General features: G+C 35.7%; 1 protein-coding gene across 4 annotated transcripts in view; it reads right to left on the bottom strand.

Moving 5' to 3' along the window:
* Positions 1 to 24,746, bottom strand: part of NCKAP1 (NCK associated protein 1) — a 102,812-nt gene extending 78,066 nt beyond the window's left edge. For 2 of the 4 annotated variants that reach the window (XM_067741279.1, XM_067741280.1), the window contains exons 1-3: positions 24,492 to 24,746; positions 9,677 to 9,694; positions 8,513 to 8,623 (exon numbers count right to left, since the gene is read on the bottom strand). In XM_067741279.1, coding sequence (XP_067597380.1) covers positions 8,513 to 8,623; positions 9,677 to 9,694; positions 24,492 to 24,599 — 237 coding nt within the window. In that variant the 5' untranslated portion in view covers positions 24,600 to 24,746. The remainder of the gene's footprint in view (positions 1 to 8,512; positions 8,624 to 9,676; positions 9,695 to 24,491) is intronic. The other 2 variants (XM_067741281.1, XM_067741282.1) reach the window with 1 other exon arrangement.
* Between the last annotated feature and the right edge of the window lie 573 nt (positions 24,747 to 25,319).

The raw sequence follows: 25,319 nt of genomic DNA, 5'->3' as shown, positions 1-25,319 counted from the left end.
AATTATCCTAGTGAAACAATATGGGAGAGAAAGATTGTTCTAGATAGGAAAAACAGCATAAACAAAAGACCCAGAGGCAAGAGAAAGAATGGCCATTTGTGCCATGAAAGTGTATACTCTTCCAAAATAAAATATTTCTTTAAAAAATAAAGCAATTAAATCTACTTCCCCATTTTCTACATTCTATCCTACACCAGACAATGAGGACTAACACAGTATACTATCCTATATGTTCTTGGCCAAAGACCATTACTGTACATATTTAAAACATTTTTAGCCAAGATGAGTGAGTGCTAGGAAGAACAAAAGAAAATAAGTATTTTACAACATCTGTTATTCATTCCCTTATTTCTTTTGCTGTCTTCAATTTTGGATCTTGGCAAATAACTTTTGATTTGACAACAGGTAAAACCGGACTGGCCATGAAAAACAATAAGATACCATGTCAAAGGTACTCAAAGGATAGCAGGTTAAAAGTGGCTAAAGACCCCTTCAAACAAATGACCAAGAAAATAAAAGCTAAAGATCAACAGGTGATTAGGTACTGGTAACATCCTTTGCTATTATGAAGGAAATCATTATCACCATTGCAGCCAAAGGGATTGGCTAACAACGTTTGGAAGATAGCTGAAAAACTGGCAAGATATAACTTCAGGAAATTTGAAGAAAATGGATAAATGATTGCAAATGGCAGGAATGCATCTCCTTGGGGACTATGCTATGAAACCCCAGTATAATGCTCATTGGCCATTTCATTTGCAGAAAAACTGACAGCATCCTTGAGCTAAAGAAGATATTACTGCAGTTTAGTATGATTAGAATATAGAGTGGGCAAGATTCACAACATAAGGTGATTTTAAAACAGATATGTTTTGGGATCATAAGAACCACCCTTGGGAACATGACAAAAGCTGAAAAATACATTCACACAAGAACTCTGTACACAATTTCAGGGGATTTCCAAACTCTATGAAACTCAGTGTGAAAGTTCAGGTGAAAACCATTACACTCAGGACAATAAAGAGAAATATGTCCCAGGATGAGAGCTATGCAGCAGGCTTATGCAAATTATCCAGAGGGAAGTTAGAAGACAGAGGATTATAGGAAAGTGGGCTCCAGAAAAAAAAAAAGCTTACAGAAAGGTGGTATGATTATTAGACTGGATAAATTTTAAAATTCTATAAAGGCACTTAACTAATTCAAGAAAGTCAATACATCTATGTAACAAATTTAACTGTGAAATATTCTGGAAGAGAGAATCCATTTCACTTTGATAATAAATATATGATATTATGTATATAAAAAAACATATAATGTAAACATATTATGTATTTGGACTTATAAGAATAAGTGCAAAGTGTGATAATGGAGTGTAGCAATGCAAACCTAACACTCAGGTCTTTATTAATTTTAATTTTTAGAATCAGCATATAATTCAATCTCAGAACACTTCATGATTACAGAACCAAAGGAAAGCATTAACAATTTTGACAACATGAAAGTATAAATGACCAAGGGTAAGTGTACAACTATAAAGAACTATACACTATTTAAAGTTTAAAAAGAAGTAACCAATGATCCAAAAATGTTAGCAAAAAAACTATCAAACATCAGGAAGAGGGGAGAGGGTAAATGAGGGGAGGAAACCTAATGAGCTAAATCTTCATATTTTGTAGCAAAGAATTAATAGATCCTGTCTAAAGTTGGCAAATGAATATATAAAAGAAATCAGCATATTCCTTATAGTTCTGGAGGTAACCTCCAGATACACTAAAAGCAGAAGTTCCCCCTGAGAAATCAGCATATTCCTTATAGTTCTGGAGGTAACCTCCAGATACACTAAAAGCAGAAGTTCCCCCTGAGAAATATGACCAGGGTGGGAGAGAGTGGGGTAGGATTACATACACTCACTTTTCATCCTTAATTCTTCTAGACTATTCAATTCATTATCATGTATTCATGTTAGCATGGTAAAAATTAAAAATAAAAAGATTTAAACGTTTAGGTAGGTCATTAGGGCTGATGCAATTCCCTGCCATCACTTGACCTATTTCAAATACTTTTCAAATATATTAAAGGCTTAGTTGTTTCTTCTAGTGAGGGGTTCATTCTTATATTTACTTTCTTTATTCAAGGCAGAATTAAAGACTATTACATGTAGAAGAGATATTAACTAAATGTTGAAGATACATTTTTAAAAGAATATTGACACAAGTTAGTTCTCACTGTATTAAAATTCTTTGAATTTTGGTAAAGTTTAATTGGTCAAAACCAATATTTCTTTAAGTTGCCATTAGGATACACACACATACTTCTTCACAAAAGTACATCATCAAAACTGTTACAGGGCTTCCCTGGTGGCGCAGTGGTTGAGAGTCCGCCTGCCAATGCAGGGGACACGGGTTCGTGCCCCGATCCGGGAAGATCCCACATGCCGCGTAGCGGTTGGGCCCGTGAGCCATGGCCGCTGAGCCTGCGCGTCCGGAGCCTGTGCTCCGCAACGGGAGAGGCCACAACAGTGAGAGGCCCGCGTACCGCAAAAAAACCCCACAAAACTCTGTTACAGGGCTTCACTGGCGGTGCAGTGGTTAAGAATCCACCTGCCAATGCAGGAGACACAGGTTCAAGCCCTGGTCCGGGAAGATCCCACATGCTGAGGAGCAACTAAGCCCACATGCCACAACTACTGAGGCCGCGTGCCTAGAGCCCCTGCTCTGCAACAAGAGAAGCCACTGCAATGAGAAGCCCACGCACTGCAACGAAGAGTAACCCCCACTTGCCGCAACTAGAGAAAGCCCAGGCGCAGCAACGAAGACCCAATGCAGCCAAAAATACATAAATAAAATAAAATAAATTTATATAAAAAAAGTTAAAGGGGTTTCCAAAGGTTCCAGTTTAGGTAACCAAGTGAATGGTGATGGCTCAAAACAGAGAACACAGAAGAGAAACAAAATGGAGGATAATCATGTATTCAACACTGGATACAATGTTTGATATTTAGCTTGTGGAGCTGTCCAAAGGGTAACTACAGATAGTATATTACTAGATAGTATACTATCTAGTATATTACTTAGTTGATAGTATATTACTTAGTTGAAGCCATGGAAGTAAAATGTTTTCATACATATATACTGCAGGGTGTGAAAAAAAAGGTCATTTAGAAATACCCACGTTGAAAGAGCTGCTAGAAGAAAAGCCAGTAAAGTAGACCAAAAAGTCAGAGAAGTAATATAAATAACAGCTTCCATTTTTCAAAAGTAATTTGTTACACAAATCTGCTAAGTGCTTTAGGAGATATTAAACTGCTTCTTAAGATTGGAATTATCACCATTTATTTATTTTTAATCTATTTTTAATTAGATTAATTAATCAATTTATTTAATTTCTGGCAGTGCTGGGTCTTCGTTGCTGCGCGCGGGCTTTCTCTAGTTGCGGCAAGCAGGGGCTACTCTTCGTTGCGGTGCGCAGGCTTCTCATTGCGGTGGCTTCTCTTGTTGCAGAGCACAGGCTCTAGGTGCACGGGCTTCCGTAGTTGTGGCATGCGGGCTCAGCAGTTGTGGCTCACAGGCTCTAGAGCGCAAGGTCAGTCATTCTGGTGCATGGGCTTAGTTGCTCTGCAGCATATGGGATCTTCTTGTACCAGGACTCGAACCCGTGTCCCCTGCATTGGCAGGCGGATTCTTAACCACTGTCCACCAGGAAAGTTCCTATCATCACTTTAGAGATAAGCACAAAGAGACCTTAAGATGTTGAATGATCTGTCCAATATTATTCAGCCAAGTGGAAAGACCAAAATTCAAATTCTGGTTTGTTGTCCATCCTCTTAACCAGTATACTACCATCATAATGGAAGCCATGATAAGACAAGTAATGCCCATTTAGAGACTAGGAACGAGTAAGTTTTCTTACCCTTTCTTTCTGACTCCTGACTAAACCACAGTGCATGTGTCAAGAGCCTCCCCATCCCCATCCCCAATACCATCACCCCACCCCCAGAACACATTTATGTTTTCAGGAAGCTGGGACTCCACTAAAAATAAAAAGTACAGTTATTTTTATAGCTAATAACATAATGAAGTTTTTAAAAAAAGTGTTGGTAAGTCTGAATCCTGACATAGTTCTAAGACAATGTTTGAATAAATGAAAGTTAGCTAAATTAAATCATATCAGTTAGGTTCATTCACTCATCATTATTTAGTGCCTCTTATCTGCCAAGCACTAGGGATAAAATGGTGTCTAAAAACAGACTCTAATGCTGTATCTCTGAACAAACCTTACTGCAATGACGACACCTTTAGAGTTGCTTTATTTTGTCTTGCCTTGAGTGACAGTTGTAAGCTACTTAAATAAAAAATATAATTGCATAGTATTTGTAATACTGTGCTCCTTGAAAGAGGAAATAAACAATATCTATAACACAAAATATTCCTCTAAGTCTGAAAGCTTAATTTCAAATTATTTCAATAATGGCCTGTATCTAAGTCCAGAATCCCTATATTATTATTGTGCCACTCTACTCACAATGTCTTCATTCTTAGGGCATTAAGATCTAATTTAACATATACAGGACAGTAATTTATATCATTTCCCCCTTAATTTGGGAATCAAGTCCAAAATTTTGTACTAAAATGGACAATAAAGAGGAAAATCCCATAATGACACTTTTGTGCCAGATACTTTTACTGTGTAGGAAGAAAGGGGAAGGGAAATTAAGTTTTCTAACTTTTAGAAAAAAAAATTTCTTAAGAAAAGTTTTAACATACACCTGAATATTAGCTTTTAGGATTTCTTGGGCAAAACAATTTTTACCTGTTGATAAAATAAGGAGTTTCTACTATTTTCTCCATCCAGGGAAATGACAGATTTCCCTCTATATGCTCATAAGAAACCTATGAGAAACAAATCATAAATCCATTTGACAGTTACACTTTCAAAATAATGGAAGATATCATGTTATAGGCAAATTAGATAATCTCTCAACTCAGAACCGCTTTCCTTAATCTAAACTAAATAAGAAAGTCTATAAAGTCTATTAAAATATATAGCCTGGCACATATTAGACACTCAATTAAGTGTCTGTTATAATTATAAAACTGGATGGCTTTTATTCATATGAATTTTACTTAATCAAGCTGCTTTGAAGCGTATAGGGCATTTAGTTCAACACCATGACCCAGGAAAAAAGCAGAATCACATTCCTTGGTACAGACTCTCCCTAAGTCCAGAATTGGGGGGGAAAGTTTGTAAGTTTATAACTGGTCACAAAGAGGCCTAAGCAAGACAGTAAAAGTGACTCGACAGAGTGCAACATCATCACTTATTGAAGCCATGTTAGGAACCAATTCTGCTATTAGTCGGCACTGCCTTCCTTCATTGTATACTAGATATCTATGTGCTCCCAGCCTCTACTGGATTTCGAAGTATAGGAGCTGGAAGCAGGAGCAGTTACTAAAGAAACAATCAAAAATCAACATTTTTTTTTTTTTTTTTTTTGCGGCACGCGGGCCTCTCACTGTTGTGGCCTCTCCCGCTGCGGAGCACAGGCTCAGCGAACATGGCTCACGGGCCCAGCCACTCTGCGGCATGTAGGATCTTCCCAGACTGGGGCACGAACCCGTGTCCCCTGCATCGGCAGGCGGACTTTCAACCACTGCACCACCAGGGAAGCCCAAGACTGGCTTTTTTGTAAGGATCTATTTTAGAAACTTGAAAGCAAAAATTTTGCTGAATTTTTCACTGAAAAAATCTTAATTTTCGTGACTGCCTTTTCTGAAATTGGGGACAAGTGGTGCTTGTATAACATAAATCAAAACAAAAAAGTGCTAACCAGTAATCTTCTTGATCCCTGAGATAAAGTAAGCATGTTCTGAAGCACATATTTATACAATGGCCCAAAGAATAAGAAAAGAGTAAGGAATAAGAAAGAAAAAAACCAACTGTGATATCAATACTATTTCTTCAGTGTGCTTTAGTAGCCAGAAATCTGCAAGCTCCTATCAATACGAGATGCTACTGTCATTCCCTGTCCTTAAGCTTCTATTAACTATTTCTCTAGAATTAAATATAACAATAAAACTAAACTCCTCACTTCTCATTTCCTAACCTAAACTGGCTAGGAACTTCTCAAAGGATTTTAGCAGGCCCAAATCAAAATAAGATCACAAAACTTCACAAATACTCAAAAACTACGCAGTGCTTCAGGAGGTTAAAAAAAAAAAAAGAATAGCATTACATAGAATAGTTGTAAAGACCATATGACAGAACTCAGACTTTGCAAACAAAACAACCAGAGTACATTCTACAAGTAGTCATAACATTCAACAACGTTGTATAATTGATTTTATAGGTTAAACATAGAATTATCACATGACCCAGCAATTCCACTCCTAGGTATATATCCAAGAGAAATAAAAAACATATGTCCACATAACTTTTACACAAATATTCGTAGCAGCATTATTCATAATAGTCAAGCAGAAACAACTCAAGCATTCATCAACTGATGAATGGATAAATAAAATGTGATATACCCACACAATGGAATATTTTTTGGCAATAAAAAGAAATGAAGTACTGATACATGCTACAACTTGAATAGACTGAAAACAATACACTAAGTGAAAGAAGCCAGTCAAAAAAGACATGTTATTTGACTCTATATAAAATCTCCAGGATAGGCAGGCATACAGAAAGCAGATTCATGTTTGCCTAGGGTTGGGCGCAGGGGAGGGTGGATGTTGGCAGGAGTGACTGCTACTGGGTCTGGACTTTCTTAGGGGGATGATGAAAATGTTCTAAAATTGATTGTGGCATTGGATGCACAACTGTGTGGAGATACTAAAACCCACTGAATTGTATACTTTAAATGGGTGAACTGCATGCTATGTAAATCATATTGCAATAAAGCTGTTATTTAAAAAATCAATTTTGTACTGCAAAAGTTAAAAAGGTAAGTAAAAGTATTAAAAAACAAACAAGCAAAAAAAACCCCCCAACAGCATTATTGTAAACAGCTTGCCCAGCAAATCAAGAACAAAGATTCTCTATTTATTCTTTAACAAAAAATTTTACTGTTATGAAACAGTGAATATATATTTAATCAGATCTTGCTAATTTTCTAAGAAAATGCTCATTCTCACACAGAAATTTACATATATATGTATATAAATTAAACTGAAAAGATTCTCTGAAGAGCTCATATCACAGAGATTTTGAGCCATGAAAAAGAGAAGTGTATATGAAATTAAACATAAGACAGATTTTATTATAAAATCTCTTTAATTTAGAGTGAGTACATAATCTCTCAGATGAGTTAGCTAATTAATGTCAATAACTAAAAAAGAGTTCTCCACACAAATAACAGTGTTCTTAAGGATATGTGCTTTGAATCACTCACTTGTAATCAGGAACTAATTGTGATACCTTAATATACCAATGATAAAACACAATCTTCTGTGAAACAAAGAAAGACTTCTATTAACCCATACTCACAAAAAACATAAAAACTTTTTAAAATTAATTCTTTAAAAAGCACTTTATCAGATGTATTTTGTTAATTGTGACTGGTATTTTTCCTCTATATTAAAATATTTTTAAGTGAAAGATGAATCAACAGGCTAATACAAATCTTCAATGAACATACATGATTTGAGGAAACCAAAAGATGACAAAATATTTCTTAAGCAGAGCTTCTTAGAAGTAGGGAAATCACATGTAAGAGGAAATTTCTAGACTAAGTTTGTACATTAAGAAAAAGAGATAGCAAGAATTATAACATAAGACTATCAAAGAAAAAAATAAAGGAAAAAGAGAAGACATGCAGAAAGACTCCGAGTCAACAAAATTTAAATGAAAAGGCCACAGCAAGGTGAAAAATAACTCCAATTTCCTAAAATTAGTTATTCATAGCAGTTATTATAAGTAATTACCAAAAGATATGTGAACATATTGGGAAGACTAAATATTTCAATAGAGTACTATGAAAAATTTTCCCATCAGAGAAAAGTAATATGGGATAATAAAGATCCTAACACCATCAGCTTGTTATATTATTTTTCAAAAATGTTTTTCTCAATTATAAAAAAAACTAGAGAAACAAATACATTTTAAAGCTAAACACAGCTAATTACTAAAAACAATACAAGCCCTATGAAGACATTTTCTAACTTCAAGACAGTTAAGTCTATGACTATAAGAAAACACTCCCCAACTAGTCATGCAAATATTTGAAATACACATGTATCTATTACCTTACTCTTTGTTGCAATTTGAAAGGTAATAAGTGTATATAAGAAATTAAGATCTTATGTTTTCTATAATAAAATGGCAATGTAGCTCATTTTTTTCCAGTTTAGAGATAAGAATATTAGCTCTAAAAGCCCTTAATCAATGTATGCAATTTGTATGTCTAAATATAAAGTAGATAAATAACAGCTACTTCAAGCATTATACTGACCACTACTTCCAATACAGATGGCTAAAATCAAGTAATATAAAAATTTAAATGACTTACATTGTTGTTGCGGGTTTCTACAGCAGGGAATTTTCTGACTATGAATTTCACAGCAGATTCCAGGTTTTTGTCAATAAGGTAGGATGGTTTTGCCTTGGGGTCTCCACAAGCCTATAAAACAACAGTAATAAAAGTGAAATGCATCCTTCTTCTAAAACCAAGGAATAATAGCAAATCTGTAATCAGAAATTAAGGAGATATTTGTTTTTGGTGAGCAGGTGACAAAATGAATAGGCAAAGTGCAGGGATTGTCACAGCTGAAATATGCAATGGGAGACAGTACAGAGATGTTCTTCTACTGAAAAAAATGCATGGAAAGTTTCAAAGCAGTTAGCGCAGAACAGCAGTGAAGGAAAAAGCTCAAACCTAAAAAAAAAGAAAAAGAAAAAGAAATTCTTGGTTTGAGGTAGGACTGTATTCATTTGAAGCTATTAAAATATTACAAAATTAAATATTCAGTAGAGTACTGGAAATGTTTCTTTCTACGTGTTATATAATAAAAGCTTATGTTTAAATGTCTCTTCCAAAATGTTTTCCTCATTCACTTTAAACATTTTAATACAAGAGCCCTAGTTCAAAAGAACTGGAAGCTGCTAAAATTGTCTTTACAGCACTAAAGCTGTGTTGCCTGTTCCTCTGAACATCTGAGTTACAACATTGGTTTCCATCATACCAGCAGCACTTCAAACAATGAAATCTATACCTATTCTATATCTCTTAAACACAGAACAAATGGAAATGTTTACATTTTGACCACATCAGCAGTACAGCATTCTCTCTAGTAAACTGTAAATCATTGTACAAATGTAAGGTATTATTATTAGAAAGAACTTTTTATCTGAACTATGAGCAATACAGAATAATCTTCAATACTGTTCAGTTTCATTCTGTGACATTTAATTAACTGCTTTCTAGTGAGATGCTATTTCTTAGGGAATTACTAAAATTATAACATTCTTACTTAACTTCTTTTTATTGCATTTTAAAGAGGATGTGCCTTTGAAAAGTTAACTATTATGTGTGAAGAAATACAGTTTTGCAATTTAATGTTTTTTCATCATTCACTATGGCTATGTTGTGGATTGCAGAAAGAGAAGTTATGAAACATGAAACTGATCTGAAAGCGGGCAAGCGGGCAGAGGGAAGGTGAAAAGCTTTGCAAACCTTCCAAACTTGTCCTTGCTGGGGAAGCATTGTAATAAAAAGAGAGAAAATTACTTGTAAACAATGATTGTCAAACTATGACACACGTTTCAGTAGAGAACTTATGCACTGCAGACTATGAATAACAAAACAAGATGAGAACTGTATGGTGCTATAATTTTAAAGGTATTTTAAGTAGCAAGTTTTAGTATACAATAGATTTATAGAGTTTATATTATTTATATATATTTAAATACTACTGTGTAGGTGTACAACCATGTCACTTTCTTGGTGCTCTTTCTAAATCAACTTAAAAATAATACTAGAAGGAAAAATAAAGACTACATGCAACTATAAAAACAGGAACAAAACCATCAGTGAAATTTTACATACCTTAAAAAGAAACGGTAGCCAAGAATAAAAATAAATCGTTATTGGATGACTTTTGCACTTCAGCTCAAATTAAAACTATTTTTCAAATATCAACTAACTCCTTTCCAAGCCAAAGTATAAAAATCAATGCAAACATTCCTATATTTTCCAAATGGAAATAGGAATGCAATAAGAATTATCTTAATTCTCAAACATAATTAGATAAGAAATTTAGAACTTTGTAATCCTTAACCACACCAATAAGAGGCTATTTTGTAAATTCCATTTCAACATCATAAATATTAAAATATATCTGACTTTTCCTCAGACTATCATTTGCTTAAAATATTATTTCTCATAAATTAATCTTCCAATTAATCTACTTCCCCCAAAAATATTATACTATAAAGAATAACTAAGAACCACATAACTAAGAATTTGTCCCAATAGAAATAGTTACATATTAGCATTTCCTTATATCAATGATAAAATGAAAAGCAAGTTTCATAAACATGCCTGAGGCCGTGAAGAATCCCAAAGTGATTCCAAATTCTTTTTAAATGATATGTATTATCTTTCATACTCTAATTACTTAAAAATTCAGTTATCCATCCTAACAATATTAGTGCAATCAACAAATGAAAATATGATAGACTATCACACCCATTTCCAATGATCACAAATTATGTAAGAATTTAATCAAGTAATTAAACATATATCTATATATGAATGGCTCTTCCTTATTACACTGAAAACATAAAGAATGGAATTTCATGGAAAAATAAATGGTTATATAGTCTTTCCTTGGAATTAATTTATCTTTTTCCACACTACTCAGTGAGCCATAACTAAACAAACTACACTGGGAGGCAGTATGCCATAAAGATTAAGAATACAGACTCTGGAATAAGACTGGCTGAATTTCAATTTTCATCACTTACTATCCATCGAACCTTGACTATATTACATAACATCTCCTAATCTCAGTTTCTTCACGTGTAAATGGGGACATCAGTACTTACCTCATAGAGTTAATTATGAGGATTAAAAGACAGATAAGCTATGTACAGTATTTAGCAAAAGGACTGGCACATAGTGCTCTAAAAATGTTAACTGTTGTTAATAATAGCTATAATTATAATTACCTAAGTAAAAGTCTCATATGAATAGTAACCACAGAATAGTCTTTATCAGAGTATACAGAACTAGTAATAATGACTACAACTCCTTCCCCCAATCACTTATTTCTTTATTTACTCCAAGTCTAAACATACTAAATTTGTTTTACTTATAGAAAAAGATTAGCCTAGTAGTTAAAAACATGGATATAGGCTGTCCATGTTCAAATCCTGGCTCCTAACTGTAATATAACCAAGTGATTTTCTGTGCCTCAGGTTCTTCATCTGTTAATTACGTGATAATAATTACAATGTACACAAAAAGGTTTTAAGCCCATTACATGAGTGTCTGTATGTGTGTACATGAGCAGAATTCTTAAAGGTATCTGGTATACCACAAGCACTCAAAAAAGGCCAATAAAAAATATAAGATTAATAGACACTATACGGAAGTACTAGGCACATTTTATTTTTTTCTGAAATCAACCTACTTGATTTATTTACTTAACACCCATACAGACACTTGCAAATACTCCGGCCAAAAAAAGTGCAAGAAAAAAATAAAACCCTACTAAAAGTACCTAGGTAATAACAGTATCCTCAGTTTATGGGTTAGAATACTGAGGCTTAGGTTAAGTAACTTGCCCAAGGTCATCTAGGTAAGTACATCTTGGCAAAGAGCCATACTGAATAATTTAGTTAAGAAGAATGTCCTACTATACTGAAAGAGTACAGCAAAATTCCAACTAACCAGATGTCTTGTTTTATAAAGATTAATCTTCTTTCCCACTCTAACTCAAAAATTTCATTTTGATGACATTGAGGACAAAGGAATCATAAGATAACTTATATTTTAAGAACACAGCCTGCACTTGATACACCTAAAACCCTATCTTACTGCAATAACAATATTACACAAAATTAATCTTTCATTCTTAAAAGTAACGCCCTTTGAAATAGCAGATTTAAGAAAATGATATAGACTACTATAGTTATCAATTCATTTTAGACTAATACATTCCAGAAACACTACCAAAAAGATTGAATCAAAAGGTTTAATAAATTACCAATTCAATTAAATAAAACTCTTGAGTACTTCTAACCTGCAAACCGCCGCCCCTGCCCCCCACCCCCAAAAAAAGAAAAGGTGAGTAGAGGGCAAAACTGTGTCTAAACCCCTGAATCTTAATAGCCCTACAATAAAAAGTTTTTTGCATAACTGGCTAAAAGGGCTATTTCACCAGACAAAAAGGAAACTATATCTGAACTACAGAATTTTTTTAAAAAGCACCACACTAAAACCTTATGTTTTACTTTATCTTGACTCAGCATGATTTCATAATGCATAAAATACTGTAATTTAAAATCCCAGAAGATCTAAAGCAAATTTAAATATTTATATACTTAAATTTCCAGTTTTCAGAATTGGAACTTTATTTCCCATGAATATTCTAATTATCTTTAAATTCAACAAAGTTAAGACTAATGTGGCAGATAAAATTACACAAGTGTTAAAGGAAATACTGTTAAACATAATAATTAACAACTCTTGTCTCTAAGTGGATCACAACCCATAGGACCTTAGGCAAGTTGCTTAACCTAAGCCTCAGTACTCTAACCCATAAACTGAGGATACTATTATTACCTACTTCATAGGGTAGACTGTTCAGATTTTTTAAAGACAAAATGCACATAAAGTACTTATTTCAGGTGCCTGGCCCACAAGTACTTATAACTTTTAAACAATTCTATTTTTTTAAGTAAAACTTTTCAAAACACCTGGATATCTATAGTGAGTTCCCAATTATCAAAATAAGATTTTCCATGTAACCAATTCAATGTCAGTATTGTCAATTCAGTATTTCCTAATTCGTTTTTTCACAAAACACAAATATAACATTATTACCCAAAATAAAGAACAAAGATGTTTCAAAGAACCACATAATATTCTATTAGGGGCACAAAATAAACATCTTTGATTAGAAACCTCAAGATCAGACTTTATGTAATTTTAAATATGACTTTAAAACAAATCTTTCTGCCAATCTACCACCAAAATTCCTTCCCAAGGCCTTTTCTCAGATTGTCTCAATATAGATTACGTACCACAGCTTAACTTCATATGGTTGATGTTACGTAGTTTTTCAAAAACTGCCTTACCACAATGTTAAAAAAATATATAGATAGAGGTAGTCCTCTCTCTATTCATAAGAGATTAAGCAACAATCATTAAAAAGGAAAACAATAAAGACACAAGAGTAGAGAGTAAAAGGAACATTTACTGGGTAGCTGTTGCGTGCAAAACACCTTGGTTTAGAAATTATCTAAACCATCACTCAACAGAGAGGAAAGGAGCATCTGAAATTCAGTGACTTGCTCAGGGTTTTACAGTTACTCTGAGTACCCAAAGATTCCAAAACACTAAAAACACTTATTTAAAAACATATGCTCCAACTTCCCTGGTGGCACAGTGGTTAAGAATCCACCTGCCAATGCAGGGGACACGGGTTCAAGCCCTGGTCCAGGAAGATCCCACATGCCGCAGAGCAACTAAGCCCGTGCGCCACAACTACTGAGCCCACGCGCCACAACTACTGAAGCCGCGCACCTAGAGCCCGTGCTCCGCAACAAGGGAAGCCACCACAACGAGAAGCCCACGCACCGCAACGAAGAGCAGTCCCTGCTCGCCGCAACTAGAGAAAGCCCATGCACAGCAACGAAGACCCAACACGGCCAAAAAATAAAATAAATTTAAATAATAATAATAATATAAATAAATAAATAAAAACATATGCTCCCATGGACTTCCCTCGTGGCACAGTGGTTAAGGATCTGCCTGCCAATGCAGGGGACACAGGTTTGAGTCCTGGTCCAGGAAGATCCCACATGCTGCGGAGCAACTAAGCCCGTGCACCACAACTACTGAGCCTGCACGCTGCAACTACTGAAGCCCACATGCTGCGACTGCTGAACCCGCGTGCTGCAACTACTGAAGCCTGCGTGCCTAGAGCCCATGCTCCGCAACAAGAGAAGTCACTGCAATGAGAAGCCTGCGCAGAGCAATGAAGAGTAATCTCTGCTTGTCGCAAGAAGAGAAAGCCCACGTGCAGTAACAAAGACCCAACACGGCCAAAGATATAAATAGATATATAAATAATTTTTTAAAAAAATAAATAAAAATAAAAACATATGCTCCCAGCTCAATATCAAAAACACAAAACCCAATCAAAAAATGGGCAGAAGATCGAAACAGACATTTCTCCAAAGAAGACATACAGATGGCCAAAAAGCACAGGAAAAGATGCTGTACATCACTAATTGAGAAATGCAAATCAAAACTACAATGAGGTATCACCTCACACCAGTCAGAATGGCCATCATCAAAAAATCTACAAACAATAAATGCTAGAGAGGGTGTGGAGAAAAGGGAACCCTCCTACACTGTTGGTGGGAATGTCAATTGGTACATACACTATGGAGAACAGTATGGAGGTTCCTTGAAAAACTAAAAACAGAGCTACCATACGATCTAGCAATCCCACTCCTGCACATATATCCGGAGAAAACCATAATTCAAAAAGATACATGCACTGCAATGTTCACTGCAGCACTACTCACCATAGCCAGAACATAGAAGCAACCTAAGTGTCCATCAACAGAGGAATGGTTAAAGAAGTGGTACATATATACGATGGAATATTACTCAGTCATAAAATGAACAAAATAATGCCATTTGCAGTGACATGGATGGACCCAGAGACTGTCATACTGAGTGAAGTAAGACAAAGATATGATATCATATCATATGATATCAAAGATGTATCGCTTATATGTGGAATCTAAAAAAATGGTACAAATGAACCTATTTACAAAACAGAAAGTCACAGATGTAGAAAACAAAGTTATGGTTACCAAGGGGGAAAGGAGGGAGGGATAAATTGGGAGACTGGGATTGACATATACACACTACTATATAAAAAATAAATAACTAAAAAGAACCTACTGTATAGCACAGGGAACTTTACTCAATACTCTGTAATAACCTATACGGGAAAAGAATCTAAAAAAGAGTGGATATATGTGTGTGTAAAACTGATTCACTTTGCTCTACAGCAGAAACTAACACAATATTGTAAATCAACTATACTCCAAAAAATTAATTAAAAATACATAAATTTAAAAAATAAAAATATATGCTCCCAAAAATGTATACAAAAATAGTTCCAGGGCTTCCCTGGTGGCGCAGTGGTTGAGAGTCCGCCTGCCGATCCAGGGGACACGGGTTCGTGCCCCGCTCCGGGAAGATCCCACATGCCGCGGAGCAGCTAGGCCCGTGAGCCATGGCCGCTGAGCCTGCGTGTCCGGAGCCTGTACTCCGCAACGGGAGAGGCAACAGCAGTGAGAGGCCCGCGTACAGCAAAAAAAAAAAAAAAAAAAAAGTTCCCTTCTTTCAGTACCTCAGCTGCTCAAAACTTTTATTGGAGTAATCACTATTAAAGGAAAATTCCTATGATTTCAATAAGTTTTATTTTTTAATTTCTAGTCTAACTCAGCAATAAAACACATTCCTTTGCCAAAATACTACAGAACAAAACGATTTCTTTTAATATAATAACTTAATTGAAAAGACCATGAACAAAATCCCAGGGATCAGAGTGAGAATGCTATTTTTGAGAGCATAGGAAAGAAATTAACCTCATCTGAATCGTATCAGGAAAGAGGAGAAAAATACAAAATGTAACCAATTTATGCTAGAAAGAGGAATTTAACTTTTACTCAATAAACAAGAAATAATAAACCTGTTTTAAAGCAGGCTTTGCAAAATTGAAGGCATAAAGGGACAAAGATTCTCCCTTGAGTCTTCAGCAAATTGAAATTAATGCCTAGAGGAAAAATGGACCCAATAAGATCATGGACCATAAAAGGAACTTGTGTATAATTCTTTTATTTTCTAATTTTAAAAATAATGAAATACGGTGTGAAATTTTCCAGTAAGTATTGGAAAATCTATCAAGACCAAAACAAGCTTCAAATTCTATTATTACTGATTAATTTTCCATTTTTTCCCCTCATTTGTATCACCTATATTTTGCCCAACCAATCTGCTTTCAATTTCACCCTTGAGCTGGGGTAGGTGAAAAAAAAAAAAAGGAAGGAAAAAGAAGTAACCCACTTCTACAGTTTGGATTAAGAAGCTTGATAGGAAAGTATACTGAAATTACTAGAAATGCTTTAGAATTAATGTAATTTTATACATTACCTCTTAATTAGAGTCAACAGTAGCAGATTTAAAGGTATATAAATTATGATTACTGTTTCCTAAGCACAGGTTCTGGGAAAACCATAAACTTAAGAAATATTTCAATGCATTATATATTTCAAAATTCACTGTTAAACATTTTAATGACTCAAATAAAAGTTACTAATTACCATTCAATTCTCAAGAAGATGTCTATGTCCTTGTTCTCAAACATTTTTCAGCTTCTCATATACAGAAACATTTCAGTTTATAAACAAAGGCATTCTGTTATAGTTTTTTAAAAGTGTTATATCTGGCCACATTTTTACTACTCTAAAGAAGTTGCTCTTTAAAGGACTGCTGAGAAACATACTTCTGAAGTACAAATAGTTATTCTGTATTAGCAGTAAGTAGATATCAAACTATAATATCAGACAGTAAAAAGGAATAATTAAGAAATGTTTCCTAAAGGTGGTCTTGAGCTGCGTTAATAGAAAAAAAATGAACACTTAGTAAATGTCCACTATGTTTCAAGCCCCAGAAGTAGAACTAATAGCTAACATTTATTCACTTCTTACTCTTGTGCCAGGCACTACACTAGCACTTTATGTGAATTAACTCATTTAATTCTCAACCTTATAAGGCTAATTAAAGAGTATTCCACAAATGTGGGAAAACTGGAATATCTAAGATTGCAAGAATTAGAATCAATAAGACTAATACGGCTTAGAAAACCAAAAAATATAACTTGAAGCATAAGAGAAGCTGAGAGCAAATAAGTACCCTATAGATGGTTTTGCTAGTATAGGGTCTACGTGCAGCTTAGCATTACAGAAATTTAGTTATCCCCAAAAAACAAAATTAAATCATTATAGCGAACGATTATCAGAAAAAGAAATCAGAAGTATTAAGAAGTTACACTTTACTTATTTTAGTGGTTCTTAACATCAAAACCACTTCAGGTGCTTTTTCTTATTCAGTAGGTTTGGGTCATGACCCAGATATATGTATTTTTAAAAACCTTCTAAAATGATTATATTGTGTATCCCTGACTAAGAACCACTGGTCCCCTCAATTTCTAAATAAAGAAACCCTAATTCAGAAAGACTAAACAACTTGTCCAAAGTTAAAAAAAAAAAAAAAATAAAGGATCAGAGCTTTACCTAGAATCTAGCCCTCTCAACCCACAGAATATGCTACAAGTATGGGAAAATAACAGAGAAGTTTAGAGGCTATATACCAGCAAGAAGGACATTAGATATTACTAGGGGATTTTATAACTTTATATTTTGTATCTTTATATACTCCACTGAAAAAATGTCTGAAATCTTGAATAATGACTGGCTGGCTACTCCTTGTCACTGCCCAGCTAAAGTTTCTATTCATACTTCAAAACCAAGCACAAGTCACTAACTCTTGTTCCCATCTCTCCCAGACAGGAATCTTTAACTCACTTTTCAAGACACCCACAACCACACTTAAACACTGCTTTTTAGTTAGTTATCTATACATCTCTCTCACCCACTACAATATGAATTTCTTGGCATTGGAAACTGTATCTTAATTTATCTGTTTTCCTAGTGTCCAGGAAGACATTCAATAAATGAAGAGTAAATGAATGAATGAAAAGGAAACTCCCAGTTTTTGGTACTGACTAAAAGAATAGTTCATGTGACTTATAAAATAGTTTTAAAGACACAGGTTTATTACTGTCAAATATCTAAAATAATCAACTGTGCAGTAAGAAAGTTTTTCCAGTACAGGCTCTTTTACTTAAAACAAGAGATTTCTTTGAAACCTTTAACCCATTATATATTTCAAAATTCATTATTAAAAATGTTAAAGATTCAAATAAAAGTTACTAATTACCATTCAATTCTCAAGAAGATGTTTATGTCACTGCAAGTGGAATTGAACAACATAGACAAACTAACAATTCAAGAGCTTATTAACTTATTTAAGTAAAACATGTCAGTACAATAGTATGTGACGAAATGATTAAGTAGGAGATTCTCTCATCACTGTCAGATTAAGTAAATCAAAATCTAATAATTACAGTACTGCAAATTTTTAATAGGATCAAAGTTAAGATTTTACATTTACTAATAAAGACAATATTAAAAACAGTCAACAGAAAAACATGCCTTGGGAATAGAAAAGAATACTGCTATTTTTGTAAACTCCAAGACAGAAAGAAACACACTTACTGGTTACACTTTCTTAATTGCATTTCTTATAATTCATGCAGGGTTTTTCAATGAAAAAACTGTTACCATTTGACTTCAGAAATCAAAATATAAAATGAAAAAGTATATTTAAAATCTCAAAATTAAAGATAGAATATCTGCAATGAGGAAATGATTGTATGTGTCCTTAAAATTAAGGAAGATAAATGCTATTTCACTGTTTCTTTGAGCTTACACCTTCCTTCCTGCTTTATATATATTCTACCCCCAGTTTAAAGCAAAATTTCCTGTTAGTTTTCTTAGTATTACTTGTATGGTCAGTCCTTTCAGTTTGTATATTTTAATATGTCATGAACTAAATATTAGAAATAATCACAAAGGAAAAATGCATATAATATGAAATGTAAATACAAAATACATGTTCTCAAAAATGCTAATAAACTGAATTTTAAATTTCCTAATTCTAAACTATTTCTCATTTTAATACATTAGGAAGCTAAACAGAAGTCTTTAATAATCACTGGTATACTGATAATTATGATCTCAATGATCTTTTCATAACAAATCCATAAAAGTTCATACAAAAGTAGTCTAAGAGGAAAATTATTTCTGTAATATAACTGCATATTTCTTTAAGGTTATTGTGTGTTCAAAATCTAATTATGTCTACCACGAAAATTTCACTAATGATTATAAATCTAATGGCAAAAATAAATTAAGAGCTCAGACTTAGGGGTTAAGAAAGAAAGGTGCCAATCCAATTCTTATTTTTTAAAGTAAGAATTGGGCAAATTTAATTCTCCAAATTCAATTGCTTTATCTATAGAATAGGTACCTACATCACAGATCTATGCAGAAAAAAATTTTTTTTAATTTAGCATATAATAGAGTCTCAATAAATAGCAGCTAGCATTACTTTTATTACACCTTATTTTTGTTGAACAATAAAGAGATAAAACTATTTAGTTCTAACACATAAAATGTACATCTACTGAACGTGATCTGAAATTACTGTTAGAATTTTACTTAACAGTAACACTGCTAGTAAATTATCGAAGAATACAAATTAAATTTTTAATCATCCTAGCCAGTTAAGGACAAGAATTTTCAACACTGACACACTTTCTCTTCTGGCTCCACTCATTTTTAACACATTGGATGTAGCTAGATAAATATGTCCATCCCTGTAATTTTCTTAAAATATAAGTATACTAGCAATAGATTAAGAACCCTAATTTCATTGATATATAAACTGTACCATGCTGCTTCCTCAATTTTATTTTTGGAAAGAACCTAATTGAATCATAATACAAAATATGCATGCACATATGTCAGCATTTGTACAGAAAATTGTTTAACTATATACAGCTTATTTTTAAAAGTGGGAGATGAGCAGGCAGAGAATTTTTGAAGTCATGTTTGAGTTTTTGACAATAAACCTGTATTCCTTTTATAATCATTAAAAAAATTAATATTTAAGTTATCTAACAATTCCACAAAGGAAACACAAGATGGATAATCTACCCCTGCCACTTAAAAAAATAATTTTTTTTCCTATGCAATTTTTCAGTGACCTTAATCTCCTCAGCCTACCATCCAGCATAACAAGAAACAGAATTATCAAATCTTCATTTTTTACAAGCAGCTTCCTTGAAAGTTACAGATGTAGTAGGATTTGTTTATGTAAATATATATATTATTTAAATACAGATTTATGAAGAGACTGTTCTCTTCTTAACACGTTTAAGGATCTTGATAATGAAATCTCCCTGGGGAAAAAAATCTTATGCATACTAACAATGTTTATTAGTCTACAACTTGCCAGAATCCCAATCTTTGGAACATGTTTCTGCTCCTGATCAACCAACACAGAAAATAAGGCCCTAAATGAAGAGAAACGTAACACTGAAAGGGAAGACTAAATCTGATTCCCCTCGCTTTACCTCGACTGCATTCTTCACATACATTTTTTTTCCTCCATTAGATAAGCAGATACCAGCTAAAGACTTGCAATTTTACACTGCTATTCTATTAATTTCTTTCCTCATGAAATAAATTCATCCAAAATCACGGGGAGAAGACTGTGGGAAAAAAGTACTCCTCAAATAAAGAAGTAAAAGTACATTGAAACCTGCAAAAATACACCATTAAAAAGAAGTTTGCAATAGTTGGGTAGGTCTTTTCTCCTTTTCTATCCTTTAAAATTGAAGCAATAATTTAACAAGATGAAAAATATGAAAGTATTAACTGATACCTTTTGTTATCCGTTGTTATCAAGTTCATGTTGGTGATGGTGTAGGAAAAAATAGAAAAAACAAGAAAGAGTAAACAAGAAAAAAACATTTTTAAGGTTAGCTAAAATGTCTTCTGTTGGAATTTCGGCATATGTGTTTGCTAAGCAGTAGTAAATTATTTCAGAGAAACAAATGTTGCCCCAAAAAGTTACTGAAACTCCTAAACAAATACTATCTTAGATTCAGAGAAGTTTTAAACTGTTTTCACATTGTTATTATCTTTTATCTTCACAAAAACAATTCTGTAAAGTAGGCAGAGCACACATTACCATCCCTATATTAAGGAAAACTAAACTGAGCTCAGTTCCTGTTTAAAACAGGCCTTAATGTCTACTTGAAAGATAACATAATCAGAGCTGGAACAGACTTTAGTGTTCCTTTCACAGTTAATTTCCCCCCATTTTACAGATGAGGAAAAATGAAGCTCAGGGAAGTCAAGACACCTACCCAGTATTACAAATCTCTCAGAGACAGACTGAAACATTGGAAGGCAGGTCTCCTAACTTCTGGCCCAGTACACTTTATTTCCACCACCACACTGCCTGCCATGCCATAGTAGCAGATATAAAAGTAGCCTGAAAATGTTAAAAATCACTATATAAGTGAGTAGCATTATTAGGTCCAGAAAAGGGAAGACATATTTTTAATTTTAAAAAAATTAAGGAATTATGCAAATAAATTTAAATGTGAAACTATCTACCACCTTCACCTTTTTTTCCTAAAATCCTCCTTTATGTGTTCTTACATCCCTGATTAGACTACAAATTCCTTAAAATTTTCATAACCTGTACATATAAGGATCTCAAAAAATTTTCAATTGATGAAATTTTATTTAAAAAAGCAAAACATTTTCCAGAAACCATGTTACATTCCCCTAATAAGCATTAAAGCCTATTACTCTTGATTACAGTAACTTAAAAAGTTATTTTACTTAGGTCACTGAAGTATTTTTCACTGTGTATGCTCACTAAAATATTGCCATTGCAGACTTTCAATTGAAACAGAGCAATCAGATCTGATAGACAATCTAATGCACACATGCATTAATAAAAATGTGATAATTGACTGGCAGGCACGTATTATGCGGTAGAAGTTTTTTTTGAGGTATAAGAGATAGAGATTGAAAAGATTATGTGGTTTATACTGTCATAAAAATGTAAACAGCAGGAACCTTATAAACACATGGTAAACAGATCTCACTCACTTTTTTGGCAAGATTTTTGAACAAATGTTTCAATCCTAGCCAGCCAGGAAGCTATGCCAGCCTTTACAGAAAACTCTATACAGGGCAAAAGATTCAAAATCCATCTGATGTATGTGTATGCAAAATCACACAAGGAGAGCAGAGCAAAAGCTATTACTATTAAAACTAGAGCAAGATTATACACATATTCATATATATGTTGCATATATATAAAATATACTATACATAATGTATTCATCCTTTTCAACAAGTCCTAACTGAAGGCCTCATGGACCAGGTAGGACCCTAAGTACCAGTAATTCAAAAATAAGTAACACTGTCCCCACCCAGAGAGAACTCACAATCAAGCAAGGTAGAAAAATATTTCTCAAGAAATTATAAATGCGTTAAGTGCTGAAATATAACATTTCAATAATTCAAAATATTAGCCACTTGGATATAATGATCACATTCAACTCATTTTAAATTTTACTAGTTTAATAATACAAGAGCCTGGAGTTTCTCAAAACAGGAAGTGAAAAAAAAATATGCTTTTGAGAAAAGGCAGTGAACTGGAATTATAAGCATTCAAATGCTTAGAATTTAGTCCAACCTTATTTCATTTATGAAGATGAAATATGTAAAGTTTGATTGTATTTATGCCATAAAAACGTTCAATGAATGCTTTAAAAAAAGGTATTTTGCCCAAATACCCAAATCACTTTTGATGTTACTCTCACTTCCTCTTCTGGAAACCATCATAACCATTTCCTTTAACCACAATACCACACGTCTAGAAACTTTTAGTAATGTTTGACTTGCTCGTTTTTTGCACAAAGGGCATATAGGAACCAATTTCCAAGTTTGTTAAGGAGCATAATTTCACAAAAAAGTTCTGGTCAATACAACCTATAAGTAATACTATCTAAAATTAAATTATTCCTAATTTACATAAATTTACAACCAAGGCTCATTGGTAAATGCAGAGGGCTTCTTTATAATGACCCTGAGCTCCTGCCACATAAAATGTAACAAAGTGAACAGGCTACTATCCCGATTGCACTGCGTTTAAAGTCAACCAATCCTCACGTCCAGGTAAGCGACTGGAACATAGCTATCTTTACACAAAATTTACCACTATTAAGCCAGGACAGTTTTTCCTCCTTTAGAATTCAGTGTCTACATCAAATTGTTCAAATAAGTCAGTTTTACACAACCCCATGTATGAATTTTTTTAAAATATTCTTTCTTCAGGAGTCCTAATTCACAAGGGCTACAACTCTACTGCTACGATTAAACTAAAAAGAAACCTTCAGGATGCAATAAAAAGCCAACAAAAATAATTACGAAGATATAACATCAAATACACATTGGAAACTGTCAGGATCTAGATTGCCAAAAAAATCTTAACTTTCTCTTTATCAAATTATTTAAAACTTTAACTTTGTCTTAAAAGAAAGAGGATTTTGGTCTTTCTTTCCTAAGATAAATTAATATTTGTTCTATCTTTACATCTATTTTTCTTAACTCCAACTCAGCCCCTCATTCCTTAATCTGCTGAAGCCACGTAAAGACTTTCAATGGGCCTATTAGCTAGATCTACTCAAATTATCAGAATACGCTATAAAATCAGCAGTAATAGCAACATATTCACAGTCTTTATTTTGTATAGACGCCGAACTTTAAGAAATGATGTTTTGGTATTATCAGACATGGTTGGAAAAACTAAGATGAGGAGGAGTAAAGAGGGAAGGGAGAGAAGGTTGTTATTCCTGTTCTAGTGACTCACAACCCAGAAGTATTTCAGGAGAAAACTGGTTCCACCCTCACTTCCCCCTCCTCTCCACCTTCAAAATGAAATAATTCCAAATCGTCAACACGCTCTCTAATGGCTTTTATTTGGCAATCTAAAATAAAATGGCAAAAGTGGAGGGGATGCGGGGTTCATCCTGATTAGCCATTCCCTTCCCACATTCCCACACTTAACAAACCCAAAACAGAAAACTGCTTCCATCTCCGCCAGGTTCCTACCATCCGACCTCAGTTATTGAACACCCAAGTTTTCCTATCCCCCTCTTAGACTCTCGCCCACCCACCCTCCTCTCTTTCCCGTAGAGCCCGTTCCGGGAGCCGGGGCGCCGAGGAGGGGGCGAGAGCGGCGGCGGCGCCCCTCACCCCGCGCCGGGCCGGCCGGATCTGGCCGCTGGGAGCGGGGAAATGGCTCCTCTCCGCCCCTAGCCGGCCCGCGAGCCAGCAGGAGAGGCGCTGGGACTCCGCAATAGGCCGCGGCGCATCCCGGCGACCCCGGCCGGGCCTGCAGCCGCGAGGCGGTGATTTCTGTCCCGGGAGCCGCCCGCCGCCCCCACCGCCCGGGCCTCCCCCGCTCTCCATCCCTCCTCAGCCCACCCGCCGCCCCCGCCGCGGCCTCGCCGGCCCGTGCGCACCTTCTTGATGTTGTAGAGGCGGGTGAGCATGCCGACGCCCCGGTCGTTGAGGATGGTGAGCTTCTCCGCCAGCTTCTGCTGACTGGGCTGCAGCACGGAGCGCGACATGGTGGTGGTGGTGGTGGTGGTGCCGCCGCCGCCGCCGCCGGCCGCCTCGCGCCCAGTCACCGGACCGCGGCCTCCGCAGCTACCTCTGTCGGGCCTCCTCCCCTCCCGCCCGCGACCTCCGCCTCAGGGGAGCGCGCCCATGGCCCCCGCGCCTTTAACCCGCGCCGGTGACAGAGCGAGCCGCGGCGGACGCCTCGGGGTCCCTTTCCCCTCAGCAGCCCGCGCCCCGGCAACCTCCTGCCTTCCGCCCGCCGCCCTTCCGTCCCCACCCCCGGCGCTCTCCGCCCCAGCCCCCACCGCGCCGCCTTCCCGGGCTCCTCCACTAGGTGTGGCGGCGGCGGCGTCGTCTCCGGCGGCTGAGAACGAGGCCGCTTCCCGCAGCCCGGGACGAGTGCTCGGTCACCTGATCGGCCGCGCCGGCGCCCCCGCGAGGCCGGACAGAGAACTGCGCCTGGGGGCCCTCGCCCTCCCCGCCCGGCTCCGCTGCTACCGCCGCTCGGGACGCGGCCTCGGCCCCACACCCGTCTCGACCCGGCCTGGCCCGCCCACTGCCCCTGAGCCCGGCAGGGGAGTCTAAGTCGGAACCTGATGAAGTCACGTTTCTCTGTTCGCCACACACCCTTCTCCTTCAAGTTCCCAAAAGTTGCCTTTCCACACCACCTCCCTAAAGAAACCACCAGAAGCCCGCGGGGAGGAGTGGGGCGGGGGCAGGGCGGGTGT

The sequence above is a fragment of the Pseudorca crassidens genome, chromosome 6 (assembly GCF_039906515.1).
Source record: "Pseudorca crassidens isolate mPseCra1 chromosome 6, mPseCra1.hap1, whole genome shotgun sequence".
NCBI lineage: Eukaryota > Metazoa > Chordata > Mammalia > Artiodactyla > Delphinidae > Pseudorca > Pseudorca crassidens.
This window is presented reverse-complemented; position numbering and strand designations above follow the sequence as displayed.